At 37.4% G+C, this 18889-nt stretch overlaps 2 protein-coding genes across 4 annotated transcripts in view; both read right to left on the bottom strand.

Annotated features, from left to right (window-relative positions):
• The window catches only part of LOC111597120 (flocculation protein FLO11), a 44492-nt gene extending 30555 nt beyond the window's left edge, over positions 1 to 13937 (bottom strand). Inside the window, exon 1 of the mRNA XM_023311680.2 lies at positions 13742 to 13937. Coding sequence (XP_023167448.2) covers positions 13742 to 13874 — 133 coding nt within the window. The 5' untranslated portion in view covers positions 13875 to 13937. The remainder of the gene's footprint in view (positions 1 to 13741) is intronic.
• LOC111597122 (uncharacterized protein DDB_G0271670) lies at positions 2562 to 10430 on the bottom strand. 3 transcript variants are annotated; one of them, XR_003944596.1, is made up of 6 exons: positions 8922 to 10430; positions 8218 to 8865; positions 8069 to 8165; positions 7942 to 8005; positions 7762 to 7890; positions 2562 to 2713 (listed from the first exon to the last, which is right to left on the bottom strand). XR_003944596.1 is itself a non-coding variant. In XM_030226062.1 (3 exons), the coding sequence occupies exons 1-2, from the start codon at positions 10197 to 10199 to the stop codon at positions 8218 to 8220; spliced, it is 1926 nt and encodes a 641-aa protein (XP_030081922.1). In that variant the 5' UTR covers positions 10200 to 10430; the 3' UTR covers positions 2562 to 2713. The 3 variants fall into 3 exon arrangements, 1 of the variants encoding a protein (XP_030081922.1); XR_002751284.2 differs by lacking the exons at positions 7762 to 7890; positions 7942 to 8005 and having other exon boundaries at positions 8922 to 10250; positions 10315 to 10430; XM_030226062.1 differs by lacking the exons at positions 7762 to 7890; positions 7942 to 8005; positions 8069 to 8165.
• Positions 13938 to 18889: the final 4952 nt, after the last annotated feature.

Genomic DNA, 18889 nt, shown 5'->3' on the forward strand with positions numbered 1-18889 from the left:
TTTAGCATCTCATAAGCAAAGACAGCGGCAGATGCGAGCAAATTGTGGGAATTTCATTCATGACAAACTTCAATTATCGCAAGAGCTGAGTCGACTCTGACGAGCAGAGCAGAAAATGAAACTGCTATCAATTCATGAGTTCAAGCTCCAACAGAAACGGAAACTACTGAAATCTTCAGGCTTACCTAGGTATTACAGTAAGACCATATCAAACAAGCTCTGCTATTTATGGGCATCAGAAATTATAGTTTTTATGCTCTTTAAAAATATGAAACTTATTCTTGTATAAATAGCTTGCTTCGTGCTTAGATAAGCCAGCAAAGCTGTAGCTTTAAGAGTTAGAGCAACAATTTATGATTTAGTTGGGAGTATCCGACTAGAAGCTACTCGGCATACACTGATTGGCCGTTGCCTAACCTAAACAGTAAAAGTCTGAAGCCAATAATTAGCCAATAATATCGATAAGTATGAGTTATCGATCAAATTGGTGCAAACTAAACGGACCTGGGCGATTCTAGAAATAGCTCGCTCTTTGGCTGTCTCATTGATAGAGCTATATATACATTATATACATATATATCACCATTTTCAGCCACGTCCACTGCCTGCTCGCTGGGGCCATCAGCCAACGACATTTAAAATTGTACTAAGTGACTTTGTTTTCGCTTTACTTTCGCCCATTGGGCAAAGAAGGCAACGCTCTAGGGGCCAGGCCCATGGCTCAGCACTTCCGTTAGCAGTCAACGCTTTCTTTTCGATTTTTGCTTATGATTTATGGCTTGACCACTTTGTCGAATGAAATCAAAGTTCGTCGTTCTGCAGGCACCGAAGGTGGTGGCAGGCTTGAGGGGGTCTAGGCTACAGCCCAGTTTGGAAGCCATAAAAAATAGCAAACAACTGACTAGGGGACCAGCTGCAGAGTCAGTGGCACAGTTGCAACAAGTTGTGGTAGACGCGAAAGTAAAGTAACAAATAGCAAAAAAAATATAAACAAAATAACAAGTAAGAGTGATATAGTAGGGTATGCGCGACTAGCAGATACCCTGAAGTGGAAAATCTTTAGAAATGAAAGCATTTAAGAGGCATTGAGCAGAGTAAGGCGAATATATATTCCAAATTTAGTGACATAGGCTGACATATCTTAAGCTTAATATCAATATTAATCGATTTTATGAAATTGTTAAGAGTTATCGATTATTTAAAACCTTAAAACTTGATCTTGAAGTGATACGACAGGAGCAAGAGCTCTTAGACTCTGCGAGATCCACTAATTCGTATATGCAGACAGAGAGACAGACAGACATCTAGTGCAATAGATATATAAATGGACTTCAAAGTGTATCAAAAAAACAATATGCCCTATTTATAGCTATATCATAGATTGGTAGTGTATAAAAAACACAGTTAAGAGCAGGCGATTGAGGAAAAGTCAGAGCAAAACACAGAGAAGAAATGCCAATTAAAAGGAAAAGCGAAAATGTGCAATGCAGCAAGAGAGAAACGTGCAAAATAGATGCGTTCAATGCACCCAGTGGGCGTGGCACGAGAGAGCGAGAGAGATGGCAGCAGTTGCTGTCAATCGTCAATGAACGTTGTCGTGAGTCATGGCAGAAACGCGTAGCGATTTGCATAAAGCAATCAGCAAAGCACACATACATATATAAATACATATACATATACATACATACATATATACATCTCCACACTTGGCTTGTGCTGCTAGCTGAAGCGGAAGTTGTAGGCGCAGAAAGTTAATAAGAAAACCAATATGAAAAGCCAAGCAGCTAGCATAAAGAAAAACAAGTCGAAATGGAATTGGCCTTAAAGCTGTAAACAAATTAAATTAGATAATCAAAGACATCATTTTGTAGACACTTTGAATGTGCACAAAAACTGAATGTATATAAAATTTAATGCAGGAGCGTGCGTTAGGAATTTGCTTTAAAAATTGTCTGACAATTTTGTTCAGTCAGAACTCAGAAATTTGCAATTGGCCTTTGCATTTTGGTATTTTGAGTCAGATGTGTGGCATGCAACGGCGAATGCGCCCACTTGTCGAATGCAAAAAGCTGCGCAAATTACCATACGAAACTCATTTTTATCAATGGGGTCGGCCGTCAAACACACCCAGAAAATGCAAGAAAAGAAACCAAAAAAAAAAACGAATTTATTTCAAAAAGTCAAGCAAAAATGTCAACGAGACGCGACAAAAGACCTTTATAAATTCCAGCAAATGACATTTAAAAGAAAAAAAAAACTATCTAATGAAACGAGCGAAATATCTTAAAGATAAAATATATAATTCGACTAAGGTAAGCTAAACTTATTTAACAAAAGCAAAGCACTAAGATTTTTATTGTTATTTTGCAGCAACATTCAGTCAATGTTTGAGCAATATATATAGCTATATATATTTATATTCATAATTACATATTTTTACTTTAATAATACTTAACTATATATAAACTTAAAGCATGTTTAAATCTGTTTGTTTACCAAAACAAAACTAGTTCATACAAATTAGCTTAGCCAGGCAATCGTCCCGCTTTCTCCTACTCCCACTCCCACTTCCACTCCCACTCCCGCTACCTCTATAAGCTCTACCATTAGCAGTTGCAGACATCAGCAGATATTGGCCATGAACCTTCCTTTTGTTTCGATGATTTATTGTGAGAATTGTTTGTTAGCTCGTCGCATCGAGCTTGAGTCTTACCTGAAAGCAGATAGGAAAAAAAAAACAACTGTTAAAAACCAAATATAAAATATACAAACAATTATAACAATTATGTTAAAAAATAAGTTGTTTCACATTATTTTTTTTTTTTGTAGATTCTGGGGCGTGGCATCTAACAGCAAACAGCAAACAATAGAAGGTCATTTGAGCTGCGGCGCTGCACCTGCCACAGCAAGCGGAACAGTTAAAGCTGGAGAAAGAGCTGCTTTATGGCTATCGGGGCATTGTTATATCATTAACTTGTTCATTATATATATGGATCTGTCCCACATTATAAGGAACCGAAATGCCAAACAAAAACGGCGCTGAGCACAAGTTCACAGGGTAGACGGTCAAGGTTAAAGTTAACATATTTTTAACACTCGCTCATTAAATGAAAAGAGAGTATATGGGTTTTTGGCTTATATTGCATGTTGATGTTTTATATAAGTTATGTATATAAATATATACTCAATTATAGCCTACATATATGTTTTACAGTTTACAGAGCTCTTAGCTTAAGATTCGACTATTTCAATATTCAGCACAAGCTTAACTTTATTGCAGCTGGAAACCTAAAGACTCTGTAGGAGATCTTCTATAACTAAAATTTTTAATATATATTCAAGTTCAGCAAAGACATGAAAAATTGGATTTTTTGATAGTCCTAGAGCAAGTAGATAATCCTTTTGGATTACTCTCAATATTCTCTACAGATAAAGCTATATGTACTACATTCTGCCCATGGCAGATGGGCTGATCAGAAAAAACTCAATCTATCATAGCTTTAACAGCGAGAATTACCAAGTTTTGAATTACGTGTAGCTTTCTCTAAGAATATGCCTATAACTTATATGGATTGACATAGTTTTAGGGCGAGAATTATCAAGTTTTGCTGAGGGACAACTCTCAGCATCCTTAGCAGTTAGAACTATAAATTCTATGGTCTGCAATTTGACAAACTGTATAACAAATCTTTATAGATATGGAAGCTTAAACACTGTTCACAGTGTGGCACTGCCATGTTCTACAGAGTCTGCTATTCGACTGATTTGATAAGAGCAGCAAGTACACATCGCTTCGCTCAAATTGAGGGCATTTTAAAATTACAATCTGTTACTAGGCAATCCTACAGACAAGCGTGATCTCTACAAGCATGCCTGACACCATTCAGTGCCAACAGCATTCACAAAGAGAGCAGAATTGAAAGCGAGTAGCCCAAGTAATGCTTGAGCGCCCCACCTTAATGGCTCTGCAGCTCCTCGCATGTCAAATATGTTGATGCATTGCATTAGCTTGAAGCCGCGCACATCGAAACGAACCAATTCAGCGACCAACACAGTGCAACAAGCACAATTGCAGTCATAAACGTGGACAAGTAATTGCCGTTCCACTGACATCTAACCCACGGGCAAGCAGAGCCGGAGCGACGCAGACCCGTGCCAACAAGCAAAGACATGGCCTGCAACATACTTAAATAAACATATAAAGCTGACAGAGCAGAGAGGGGGCAAGTACAAGATAATAAATAAAGGCTGGCGATGCCACGCCCGCACAATTTACTGGACACGCTGCAAAGATGTTGCAGGCACAGATCGTTGCCGCTCGAACAGGTGGCCAGGTGCAGCAGTGGGCTGGCAGCAGCAGTCAGATATCTATGGTAAGTTGTGGGTGGATTAGGCTCCTGTCCGCACTACTCTAGTCTATATCATACATGGTATATATATCGTCTATATTTTGTATATATGAAAATGTTTTCATTTGTAAGGCATTTAAATTAGTTTGTTTTTTATGTTGAATATATTTTGTCTTTAAAATATGATTTATGTTAGAGACAAAAATATTAAGCTCTCACAAGTTTACTATATGCGTATATAGATCTGCTTAGATCGAGCACTTTAAACAACAAATTTGTTAAAAGTAATCCTCATTCCAGCTGAACTTTCACTTTTTTTGTTAGCGTATTGAAGCTTCGGTTTGGTTAATATTCATTTTTGTTGCTGGCAAAACTATGTTTCATTCAACAAACTGCCACTGCCACTGCCCACATGACCAAGATGTACAACAAACAGCAACAGCAGCAACAACAGCAACAGCAACAGCAACAGCAACATCAGCAACAACATTGGAGTCGGGCGTCTCAAATGCGTTTGCTGTTTTTGGTAATAAACGAAGCGTTAAACAAATTGCATTACAGCAACTACAACGACAACTACTACAACAACAACAATAACAACACTGTCCAAGTTGTTATTATTGTATGCAAAGCGTCATAAATGAGGGCGCTTGGCTGCATCGCCGTCTTGGGCGTAATTACATCAACTATCAAATATGGTCAAAAGAGCGAAAAATTATCGCATATATTGTTAGTGTTGCTGCTGCTGCTGCTGCTGTTGTTGTAATAATAGCTGAACCAACACAGACCACAGAGCAATGGGAAATGCCAGACAAATATCATAGACAAAATGCGGTTGGAAAATTTCAAAACAACATTTTTTCGGCTCTAGAGATTTTCCATTTTCGGGCAATGCAGGAAAAATAATAATTATGAAAGCAATTTCAACTTGATCATAATGAAAGACACATATAGAGCTGATTAACGTCTGATTAATGCTATAAGTGTCATATGTTGTAGAAAACTGAAGCTCAAATATCTTGAAATATATATGAAACAAGTTATTGAAGCAATGAGCCATAGTAAAATTGATATCAGCATATAAAATATATAGGAAAATTGTTTTTAGATCAACTATTATCACATTGCCTATGACTCAAGAATTAGGAACTAATTTTAAGTTCTTAGATCATATACAAGAGAAACGCATATAAATTATTTGATCTAAAATGTTGAACTAAAATTGGATTTTTAGACCAGAGTACTGCAGTAATGCATTAAAATTCCATTAACTTTAAACTAAAAATTCGTCTAAAATTAGTTTTTAGATCATATATGGCAGCAACAATTTGTTCACTTGTACTAAAAGATAAAACAGTGAAGTAAGATTGTAATAAAATTAGCTTTGATCTAAAAGTTGTGATCTAAAATGTTTTTAGTTCAATTACAACTGATATATTCAAAGCGAACCAACATTGACCTAAAATACAGACTATACTTCAATACAAAACACAATTAGCTCAAATAGACTTTGATCTAAATATGTTGCTTTCAAAATAATTATAAAGATCATATTAAAGCATTGACTAGTAGATCTTGAATCAGTAATTCAAACTAACATAGACCTAAGGAACTAATATTATTTATCAGACAGTACGATCAGCTCCATTTGCGGTATGTAGCCGAGCACAACATGAAAAACTCGTTCGATGTGGTGAATTATAGCAAAGGCCCAGCACACACATAAATCAAGTTGAAGTCGAGACAACAAATTACTAAAATCCACTGCACCACAATTACATCCAATAATAATAGAGCACTGCGATCCATATCTACCTAAGCAAGCAGCGGGTCTTACAGTAAAGGAAATTGATCAAATTATAGTCAAGAATTAGAACCGAGCAAGTCAAGGGAGAGGAAGTAATTTGAGCAGCGTTAACTATATATAGACTAAACTATATAACTTGTTTATATTACAATAAAAGTAATAATTGTTACGAATTTAACTAACTAAATGCCCTTCCATAAAAACCTTTTCAGTTTTCTACAATTACAAAAGGTTTTTATAACATTTTCTTGGGTAAATTCAGCAATTGATGTGAGTTTACATAAGCTAATTAAATTTACACTAAACTTTTGCAGAGCTTAAGCGGCTTTTCAGCTTAATTCAAGATTTACAAATTAAGATCTACTTAAAACCTTTAATACCCAATAGGTTTGCACAGAGTTTACAAAAAATGCAATCAGCTAGCGCAGAGCTAGCAAATGACATTGAAATTGCACAACAAACAGCAACAAATGGACACAACATTAGCTGAGGCAATAGCTTAGCTGTGAGCCACTCATTAAGGTAAGCTGCAGACAGGTGTCGATGGGTGGATCCAACGGGCCAACCAAGTCTGCTGTAGGGTACAGCGCGCAATTTGCCATTTCGGCCTCAGTTGAATGAACTGAAACGCCCACAGCTTCCAGCGCAGCTCGGTCGCGTATAAAACTATATACAAATAAGCCAAAGAGCCTGCTCAGTCGCTAAGCCGCCGAGTTCAAAGCCATGTCGTCTCGGCATATGTTGTTGTCGCCAGCTGTCAACAGATAGCATCGATAAGCAGGCAACAAATAAAGCCTAGACAAGAGTCTCCACGCTCATAACTTGCACGTTGATCTACACCATAAAATCTAGCTGAAGTCGAATTCATTGCCGAACTATAGATACACTGTCTTCAGTGAAATGCTGTGAAATTTAATTGAAAATTAGTTTACTTTAGACTTTATTAAAATTAGATCTTATGTATACAATAGAAATATAACAATAGACAGAATTGATTGGCTTCCACAAGCATAATAAAAAATCATTCTACTGACCTCTGCAAGAACATAAAAAGAATCAAGTTTACACATATATTTACACAATATTCAGGCTCAATTCAGTATACGCATACTTGGCTAACAGCTTAATGGGCTGGTAATCATTTTTCAAGGCTTGCAAACTAATCAAGCCATTATGAGTGCCCACAATTTGTGAGGGTAGCAGCAGAGAATTGTCATGAACGCAAGAGATGATTCATATGAGACTCGATATCGTATTGCGCTGCCACAAGCAGCAGGGTCCAGCCAAAGGGGCTGTGCAATTTGTCATTTTGCTGGGCAGAGGTTATCAAAGATATATATATACATATATATAGCGTGTTTGCAGGTGCATCATATCATGGCTTGGCTAGAGTATCGACAGTGTGGCTACGTAGCTAGTCGCAAACGGATGTCGGCACTTTTTGGCGGCAAATTTATGTTGACCAAAACGCGGGCCACACTTTTCATGGCTCATGGCAACTGCGAGCGTCGAACTGTAAAATTATGAAGATGCCCTGCCGACAAACGGAAGCGCGTGTTTAAGGTTATGAGCACAGGGCCAACAACAGCTGGCAGGGAAACTCACCATTAATCGGATTCCGAAATTACTCTAGCGTACTTCGAAATTTAAGTTTCTTAAAGTATTTAATTTGAACTTTTGGTAGAGAGTTTAGAGATAGTTTTCCAACTTAACCAGTAGCTTGGATGAACAGTTCTAGCAAATAAACTCAGCATTAATCTAGGCGACTTCGAAATTGAAACTCACCATTAATCAATGAGAACAGATTACAAGACCTTATAAAATACAGAGCTTTCCAGTTGACCACTGACTGCAGCAAGTACCGAAGAAATCATTTATCATTTATCAAGTCGACTCCGAAATAGAAACTCACCATTAATCAAGTTGGCACCGAAGTTGCAATTTCTAAACTAAATCAGTTAGAGCTCCACGTAACACTGCATCGAGATCTGAGAACACCGGCAGCACGTCTAGTAGAAAAACTTAGTCATTAATCTAGCTGACTTCGAAGTCGAAACTCACCTAGTCTAGAGGACACCGAAGCTGAAGCTTCTCAAAATACTCGATGACAATGTGCGGGTACAACTCAATGACACCACTCAGCGACACTGCATCGAGTACCGAGATAGCTTTCCATTTGACCACTAGATAGGTTTCGCCTCTCATCTTGAAGGATTTCAGTATTTTCTCCAACGCCAGACCACGCTCAATGCCCTGGGGTCGCGCTGGCAGCTGCAGCGCATCATCCCAGTTGCCCATTGGTCTGGCATGACTGTTGCTGCTGCTGCTAGGAGCTCGGGCACTCTTATTGCTACGGGCACTGCTGCCGCCGCTGCTGCTGCTCCTGCTGCTGATAGAGCTCTTCTCCGGGGTTTTGGGCGTGCTTGGCAATCGAATCGGAATTGGACTGTTTGGCATCGGCGACACGATTTTTATATGCTCAACTGCCAACTCCTTGATGATGGGAGATCTTGATGTATTTCGTTGGTTAACGACTTCGAGGTGATTCAGGATTTTATCCGCGTTGTCATTCGGTTTTGGAGAGGTGTCCAAACAGGGCAGCGGACCAACACTGTTAAAGCGACTTTTTCTGCTTGATTTCGGTTGCTTGTTGCGGCTTCTTTCCTGACTTGGCACTTTAGGCTTTTCCACTGGATCACTTTCGTGCATCTATTGGAATACGTTGGTTTGATCAGAACCCTAAACTTTACCGAATGGTAACTTACTTGCTCCATGACCTCCTCTATACCACTCGAATGCATGGTTTGACGGCGAAGTTTGGGAATTTCCGGTGATACGGATGACAGCTTTGGGATTTCCACTTGCCTTTGCGTCTGGGGTACACTTGGTTGTTTAGGGGGCGTTGCGTTAGCGACCGGAACATTGTCATTTCTGTCAGCTGCTCTTCTGTCATGCCACTTGCGTGCTTGCTCCTTCAGAGACTCGATAGAAGTCCGTGCATAAATACTGTTAGTAATGATGTTATTATGATCCACAACGCTAATTGGTTTTGGTGCAGGCGGCGGTGGTTCATCATCGGAATCATCATCGCTGCTCAGATTGAGTTTGGGTGGCAAATTCAGATTGTTGAAGAAGGGATTAGGCTTTGGAACTGGCAACGGGTTTGGAGTTGGCTTCGGCTGCTTGACAATTTCCTCTTCACTTTCGCTGCTGCTGCTGCTGCTGCTACCTCCACTGCTGCTGCTGTTGCTGCCACTGCCGCTGCCGCTGCTGCTGCTACTGCTATGACCACTGGAGCTTTCACTGTCGCTGTCACTGCTGCTGCTGTTGCCGCTACTGTCGCTGCTGAGCATAAGATCCTTGCATAGTTTTGGCATTTTGGATTTAGTCTGCAGCTGTGACTGTTCCTTACGCACTTGTGGTTCCCGGCCTGGCGGCTTCTGCAGTAGCTGGCTTCGTTCCTTTTGCTCACGAAGCTCTCTTTCGTGCATCTGCAGTTGCTTTTTTTGCTGGGGTCGCTGTTGCTCTCTTTGCAGTTCGCTCTGCTCCCCTCTCTTCTGCAATTCGTGCTTGGCTTCGAACACATTAACAGGCTGTTGTGGTGTCATAACGGGACATGACTGTTGTTTGTTCTCTTTGGCACTTTCAGTCGAGCCGGACTGAGATGTGTTTAATGATCGCGTCGGCTCGGCCGCTTGATGTTTGGGCTTTTGGCATTGTTTGGAATATAGAGCTGCCTCAAAGTCCGCTAGCATGATCATGCAATCTCCGCTTAAGTTCTCAATGGGCTCCCAGGTGCTTTCCTCTATTGGGTACCCAACCCACTTTAGCAATAGTTGCGCTCGCCCACTCACGTAGCGCTTCTCTAATATTCTTTCCACATTGTGTGTCCATTTCTCTGGCTCATTTTGTTTAGCTTTGCCTTTCTTCTTTTTTGGTTTTTTAGCGTTATTATTGGCTAATGCAGCATCGGGGGGCGAATCGTTTGCTTTTCTCTTGCCAGAGCCCGCTGACATCTGATACTTGCGATTGCCCTCAGACATTTCTAATGCTTATTCAAATTGGATAGCTTAATTTGAAGAAACCTATGCAAACTGCAACGAACACGGACACACGACCACGGGTCAAATGAAAACAAGTAATTTATACATTTCTCACCTTCAGCAGTAAACAAAACTCGAGAAAACGGCCAATAAGAGAAAAGAAAAAAGCTAAGCACTTAAATAACTCACTCCTGCTTTGATCACAAAACGTAGGAAATGTGACTTGTGATGCCAGATTCTCTGTCAACTTAAAATATCGATAACAGATGATTGACCTGCCAAAACGCTCTTGCACTTTAGAGTCTTATCGATATACGATTCACAATAAGCAAAATCAATAGAATTATAGACATAATAGAAACGCACACTATACGCTTTCAGTATTTTGAATTTTCCGTTAAAATATGTTTAAATTATTTTTGAGCATTTTGTAAAAGATTTCCTTTTCTATTTAAAAGCACAAGCCAGCAAAAAAACAAGTGCTACTCACAGTGCACACAACTGTATATACTCTATGTTGGTTCAACAAGAAGTGAAGTGGCGAAGGCAGTATAAAAGCATGCATAAGTATGTATATACATATATACATATATACATACATACATACATATATAGTTTACATACTATTATATTATATACATATATACTAAATTACATCAAAAATACTTTATATTTATATGTGTTTCGCCAGCAACCCAGGGTATTTTCAAGCCGTCTCCTCTACATAAACAGTTATAGGCTCACTTAGACTTGAAACTAGTTTTTTCGAACTCCTTTTAGAGCTCACAAGCTGCAAAAGCAATTGCACTTAACTATAGCGGAAATAATGTGCACTGTAAGAAAAAAAAATAATGTAAGTATTTTAATTGGCCATTGGCAAAAATGCCAGCATGTTGATTTCTTATACATTATCTTTTTGTTTATGTTTTTACTTTTGGCATGTTGCTACAATGGCATGGCTGTATGTTAATGTAACTTTTCACTGTTACAAAGCGCGCTACAGTTTTACATGTGTGTGTTTGTTTGCACATGCAAGTATCTACATACGTACATTATGTGTGTTGCCATAGTTCGTGGACAATGTCATTGGAATGTTTCTCATTATTAAAGAGCAGAAAGCCGCAAATTAAGAAAAAGAAAACCCGCTGTCAATTACTCAAACATGTGTGAAGTCAACAAATAAATAAAGTGTACTTTCCGCCTTTTTATAGGGCTAGTTATTCGTTATATTTGACAGCGTACTAGACATGTTTATCAACTCAAAAAAGCTCATGTGTGACAGTTTCATAAAAGAGAACGTGTGAGAGAGGGAGGCAGGGAAAAAGAGAGAGATCGGCACTTGTTTAACCTGCTATGTTTTGTGCCCACTTCTTTCACTTTCTTTAAGCATGCAGCAGCCGTATCTATAGTGGCATCTCTATCTAACACGTACGTGTATATGTGCGTGTATAATTTAATTCGATAAAATTGTGACGAACGCAGCTGGAAAAAGTGAAATGGCGCACATTTTGAGTGCTACAAGGGTAACCTCAAGGGTTTTCAAAGTCAGCCCATGAGCGGATTCACTTTCGTTTTCATTATTGTTACAAAATATCATCAGCTACCTATAGACAATCTAAATACACAGACACACACAGACGTACTTGTGTACATATTTAGTGTTTTAATTTGCATAGTTGTTGGCAAAAAAACTTGTTTTCTTTTTGTGTGGCAACACGCGCGACAAAATGTTAGTATATGAAATGAATGTAGATTTCCAAGAGTTGTATTTCTTGATTTCGAATTAATAATAAGTATTTATCTATATGTAGTTATGTGGCTTTGTATGTTTGTTTGTAAATTATTCCACAGAGCTCATCAGCTCTTCATTAGCTAAGTTAATTTCATTAGCGTTGTTTTTCGTTTGACTGAAATTCATTTGCTTTCTGTGGTTTTATACGCTGTCTTAATTTTTGTCTCGGTGTCGAATTTTATGTTAGTAGAAAGGTTTTGTCATTTTCTGTTGTTGTAAACATGTTACGTAAGAATTTTTGATTTACATACAATTTTTTCTTTTCGTTTGCTTTGTTTTCTATTCATTTTGAAATGGTCGTTTGGGCAGTTTGTCGTATTTTTTAATCAGTTTAAGTATTATGTCAATATATAATTATATCTATCATTGACATCATGCTTTTACATACATATTTGCCTGTTAATGTATGATTTTCATTCAATATTCAATATGCAAAGATTAATTGCACATTTATCATGCATCGTTACGGTGTGATTTGTGTTATCTAATTACAACACCCTTAATTTTCAACATAGTGGCAGCTCTGAGACAGTGTCAAAAACAAAATGGAGAAGAGGAAATGAATGTTCAGAAAAACTATAGTTAAACAACTGAATTGGAGCTGAGTTTATGTTGTCAGTCCTTTTAATTTAATTCGAATTCGAATTCATACAAAGAACTTAATTCGAATTCGAATATTCAGTTCAAGCAAAGAACAATTTGTTTAGTGTTGCAATACATAAGAATTCCCTCAAATTGCATTCGAATTTAACCGTTAAATCAACAAGCAACTTGTTGTAACGCATTGCACACAGGATGACTGTGATTTTATTGACACATTGACATTATAACACACTTAAAAAGCGAAGTCATCTTATTACAACAATCGTCGTAAAAGGTTGCCGAAAAAGGGGCGAAAAACAACGGTAACTTATAAGAGGCAAATACATGCATATATATGTATGTATACACGACTTGCGTAAATAAATACATACGTATATATGTATGTATTGTATTTGAGTATTTAAGTATTTATTTAACAACGATATTTTATTTTGCTAATATTTGTATATGTTGTACAGAGTTAAGCTTCAGCTGCGGAAGTACGTGTTTTATTTATTTGTGCGCTTATTATTGGTTTAGTTTTCAGACTTTCTGTTGTTTTTTCTTTTTTAATTCTTCGTGACAAATGTCGACAATTCTTTTTGTTTAAACTCTTAATTTTTAAACACGCGTTTATTGTGTCATCTCATTTTTTTGTTGCTTTAGGCTCTTCAGCTGTTAGACCTCGACGAAGTTCCGGCTGGCAAAGGCCGAGATAAATTAGCATGACGTGAATCAGCAGCAGAGGTAAAATGTATTCTTTATGCTGCTTTCAATTAAACAAAAAATGGTACCTAAAAGATAACAGACACGAAATAAGAACAACAATTACGAGTGCATGACTATCAGATACCCTCTGCGCACTACTTGTCTCTAATAAGAATAAGAAATTAATATCGATATGCGAAGGGAATAACACGATCGCTGATTTAGAGCTGCCTGTTATGGCAAAGGACAAAAGCTATCGATGATTTGTCCTGAGCGCAATTGCACTTCTCTAGCTCAAACGAAAACACGAAAGTAGCAACGGGCAATGCCTGTGACAATAATATGACTAAAAAGACCGCAGGTTGTCGAAAAACTCAATTTTAATTTTTAGTCGTATACCTACTTGTTGTGTGGCGGTACATAAATATAATAAAAAAAATCATATGTAAAACTCACTCACCTTGTGCGATGCTGCCGCTGACACAGCAAAAGACGATGAAGAAGCTGAGGCTGACGCTGCGGCACCGTTGTGGCGTCAGCAGCGACGTCGACGGCGACGCCGGCAGTGACGCCCGCTTTGGCTTGACAGGCATTTTTTTTGTATAATTTGTAGCTCAAATGTTTTCCAAAAGATTTTTGTTTCTTTCAATTTTGCAACTTGCTTGTAATTTTTAATTTTTTTTCGTAGTATTTAGCAAACAATTTGTAATTTATTAGCAATTTATTTGATCGCTCAGTGTTTGCATTTTTGTTGTTTTTTTTTCACATTTAACCAAATTTTAAGCTACTCGTTTAACAGGTTTTTATATATTTTTATATTTTTGCTATATAATTGAATCAAAAACACACACATAAAATATTGGCAAATAATTCAATTTAGTTACCGTTATAAAGTAATTAAAAATCAAAATTATGATTTCATTATTTTGGTCGAAAAATAACGAGAGAATCAAAAAGTTCAAGGTTTATTTAAGGTATAAAAAATGCAAGATTTGGAATTTAGAAATATATTTTTAAAAAACTTAGAACATTTTTGCAAAGTTAGACTTTTTATATTTTCTTTTTTTAAAATTACTTTTTTATTCTTTATTTTTGGGTAAAATAATTTCAATATTGGAATACGATATACGAAATTTATGCACAATACGATACGATATACATTAATATCGTATATATTGAAAAGCATTTAATAGTTCTGTTTACACTTTTTTGACATTCGTTTTTTGCTTTTTTTGCTTTGTCATTTTTATTTATAAACATTTGCCATAAATTAAAGCTAATTTTTTAAAGAAACACAAAAAGTGTGAAACATGTTTCGATCCACTGTCCATGTACAGGGAAAGAGAGTGAGAGAGAAAGAGACTGGGAGAGAGTGAGGGAATAAGAACAGCCATTATGGCTGACCTTCGCTTATTACTTAATGCTTTTGCTGCTGCTGTTGTTGTTGCAAGCTTTTAATTATTATTTTTAATTAATAGGTTTTTTTTATTCTTCGGCAGTTTCTAAGTGGGGAGGTCAGGCAAATCGGAAAGACTATGCTAATTTTTCATTGGCTAAGAACATAAACAATCCATAGGCTTGGGTGCTTTTAATTGGCTAACAAGTGCAGTGAGGCAAAAAATAAAAAATGAAGAAGCATGCACAGTGTGACCACACAGCGCGATTCGAGTTGTTAAAAACCAAACTTGATTTCAATGCAAAGTGAAATTGTCCACACATAAACACATAAACATACATATATGCATGGCCACACACACACACATAAGTAACAGCGCATACAAACAAATTCGAAAACAACAACAACAGCCACAGGCGTAATGACCGAGTGACTTTACTGTTAACTGGGCAAGGAGGAGGGGAGGGTGCACAGGGTTTTAGTCTGCGATGACGTTGGGCTCGAGCGTAATGCAAAATTACGCGCTTTGCATAAAGAAGACAACGAACGAACCGAATTCCGATTTGGAGCTGTGCTCTGCTAATGGAAACCGTTCGATGACCGAACAAACGAGCGATCGGCCAGTAAGGTTGCGCCGGACGCACTTGCTCCACTCAGGCATTCAAAAATACCAATACACTCACACGCACAGGCACAGCCACAGTCACTGTGTTGGGATACACGTAAAACGCAGTCGAAATCGAAGTCGAAGTCGAACCGTGGTCAACAACCGAGCTGAGACGCGTTTCGAATTGAACTGAAACTGAAGAATGGTAGCGCACGAACGGTGAGCGAGCAAAGCGACAGTTAAAACACGTTTTAGGCATATGCAAGACAGCTTAAAAGACACTAAGAGAGCGAGAGCGGGAGAGGTAGCCGAAGCCAGAGAGCGTAGTGTGAGTGGGAGAGTCAAGAAGTTGAAGTTAAGCTCGCAGCGCGTGGCTGCTTTTAGCACTCACATTAGGCCAAGACATGGGCTGTTGTTTTCTGTTTATTATTCAGGGTTGTCAAGTGTTCGACAGACTGTTAGCGATTCTAGTTTTACGAACTTTTTATACTTACCAAAGAAACCGAAATATTTCTAAGCTGTCAACTAGAGTGTTTATATTGAATTAATTAGATCTGATAATTTGGATTTAATTGATGTTATTGGAATTGATATTTAAACCAACAAATTCGAACTATTGAGATTAATGCGTTTGTAAACAAAAACTCAATAATTTATACGTTATCGATAAGATCTACAGCCATGTTCACTTAATGGCTCTAAATATTTATTAGTCGACCTCTTTATTTGGACATCGGGCGTTCTCAACTCTAAATTTGTTTTAGATCAAGAAGCATAAATTGAATTCAATTTTAGCTTAAATTAACCGCATCTATATTAGAGATCTCCGTATACAGATAGAGGGTATATATTATTCGATCACTCGTCTATTTGACAGTGAAATGGCCAAAAAAGTAAGTACAACAACCCAGTATAAGACAATACTTCGAATTTATTGTGACCTACGGCATAGCTAACGCATATTTCGTGCTTGTTTAGCCAAGACACAAACCGCAATGACAGCTTTTTAAAGTTTTAACAAATTTGCGGAAGAGATCGAAGAGAAATGCTTTTATTAAGCAATTTCTATGTACAATAAGATATTTTTGTTACTAAAAATTAAAATTATAATAAATTAATTTGTTTCTTTTTATTGTTATTTTACTTCTTCAAAAAGTTTTCGTAATTGTGCTTTTTCAGCTAGGTATTTCAAACGTGCTTGTCCTAAAAGATTTATTAAAATGAACTACTGAACTTGTTCAATAAAAAATTCAATTTGGTAACAAAGGATGTCTTGTACTTCGTAATTCATTCGTGCGTGAATGACTTAAGCTGAAGAACCACCCGTTCTGCGCTAGCTCATTAAATTATCGATATATTGAGCGACTTGAATTAATGGCATTGTTAGGGGTATTCATTGTTGCAGCGGAGCAAAACGACACACATTTCTAGCCATCTGCAGTGGCGCAGTTAGCAGTTAGCTGTCAGCTAGCAGCTCCATGGACGAGGATGTGACATAAGCGACGGACTATCAGAAAGACGATGAACTACAGAAATATGCAAATGATATGCTCCAGCTATCTATTCTGTTTCGAGTGCAAAAAAAGGAGAAACTTTGCCGCATGCGGCACGGCCAATTTGTTCACCTGTAGCCCAGCGTTTGCTATGACTATGCAAGGTTTTGATGACCCAGCTTTCGTTCTCGCTCCCTCACTCGCACACACATGTATGTGAATGGGTGCGTGACTGCTTGTGTGTGTGTATTACAGCTTGAAGTTTTCGATATTTTCATTTGGCCGCTGGCAGCTGAAGTTGACAGCATTGAGACAATTCTTCGCGCAATTTCTTTCGCAGCTTAAATCGAAATATTTGCGCCTGACACATTTTTTTCTATTTTTGTGACACTTTCAGTTTTCATCTCATATTGTTATAACTGCCTTATTTTCATGTCAGTTCTATTTGTATAAAAAACGCGCAAGATGAGCAAAAGCAAAGAAAATAGAGAGTGAGAAGAGAATGAACTCGACTACTAGATACCCTAATCACTAGCGAGTTGCTGTTTTAATTCGGTTTTTAGATTATAAATATAAAATGAAAATTACATTATATTTATATTATTAAGTATGTATTTATGAACCTTATGAAGAGTATATAGAATTTGACAAGCAGGTATCACATAATTTAGCACAAACAGGTTATACCCATTCACAAGTGGGTTTAGGGTATTAAAAAAACGATTTATTTCGTGCATGTCTTTGACCTCGACAGTTGCTCTTCCTTCTATGAGTAATTGCGTGTGTGTGTGTGTGTGTGTGCGCCCGTATGCTAGTGTGTGGGTTTGGATTTTGGCAACTCAAGCTCCAAGAAACTCTCAAAATAAACTACTCTCTGACATTTAGGGTTGCCCTCTGCAAACATATACATAAATAAGCATAAATACATACATACATACATACTTATGTTACATACATACCTAAATCCTTAGCTACTTACATGCAAAATATAAGCAGCATTCAGCTTTCGAGCAGCCATTAGGAATATATTTTTGTAAACCATGCAAAGTGGATTTGCCACATGAGAATTTCTAGAAAAATATATTTAAAGACTATTATGTGTTTGTCAACATCAAATTGGTTTTTATTTTATTCTATACATCACACTATTACAAATGGCAAAGGAATTTAGTAGCAGCGAATTGGATTACGCTACACTAACGTACTCAAGTTCGAGTCCGAATTCGAATTCGAGCTTACTGAGCAGCTATGCTTCAGTTTCTATCTTCTTCTCGCTCTAACTAATGCTCTCACTTTTAAGATATTTGACGTTTTTAATACAAATTCGAACTCGAATCAGAATTCGAATTAACTAAGCAGCTGTACTTCTGACTCTATCTTTTGCTCAAATTTTAGCAAGTCTCTTTCAACAGACGAGATCTCGGGGAAAATGAGTTATTTTAAAAATTTGAAAAGGGGTTTGAAGCTAATGTATATACTTATCATATACCTGCAAGTTATATGAACTCAAATGTACCCAAGCATATGGCTTTAACACTTTTGGGTATACTCTAGTTTTAGTGGCAGCATGTTTAGACTCTGGGCTAACATATTAATTCATATTTATTTCTATTTTATAGTCAAGTACATATCTTAGACATGTTTAGTTGCTGGCATTAAGTGCAAATGATGTGTTAAAACTTTACGAAAATATTCCATTTACATGTTCATAAAATGTGCCCAAATAAGTATGCCACAAAAAATTTCATAACTCACATGCTATTAAAGGCGGAAGAATGTGGAATGTGCCAAAAAGTGGTCTAGGAACACGTACTAAACGCTCCCTTGGGCTGTCCCTTGTCTGCCTAATATTCCCCGGATAAAATTAATTTGTCATTATTTTGCATGCAGTCGAGTGGAAAGCCAACTCCGCAGTAGAAAACTTGGCCAACAACTGGAAAAGTTGTGCGAAAAACGGTCACGATTTCAGTTGTCCCTATTAAAGTTGGTCAAATCTCAATTTCAGCTTGGCCAAACAAAAAATGTATGCAGATTTGTTTGGATGGCTCTTCTATTGATATCAAATAGAATGATATATGATATATGGTATATGATATATGATATATGATATAT

The sequence above is a fragment of the Drosophila hydei genome, unplaced genomic scaffold (genome assembly GCF_003285905.1).
Source record: "Drosophila hydei strain 15085-1641.00,03,60 unplaced genomic scaffold, DhydRS2 tig00000060-arrow-pilon, whole genome shotgun sequence".
Taxonomy (NCBI): domain Eukaryota; kingdom Metazoa; phylum Arthropoda; class Insecta; order Diptera; family Drosophilidae; genus Drosophila; species Drosophila hydei.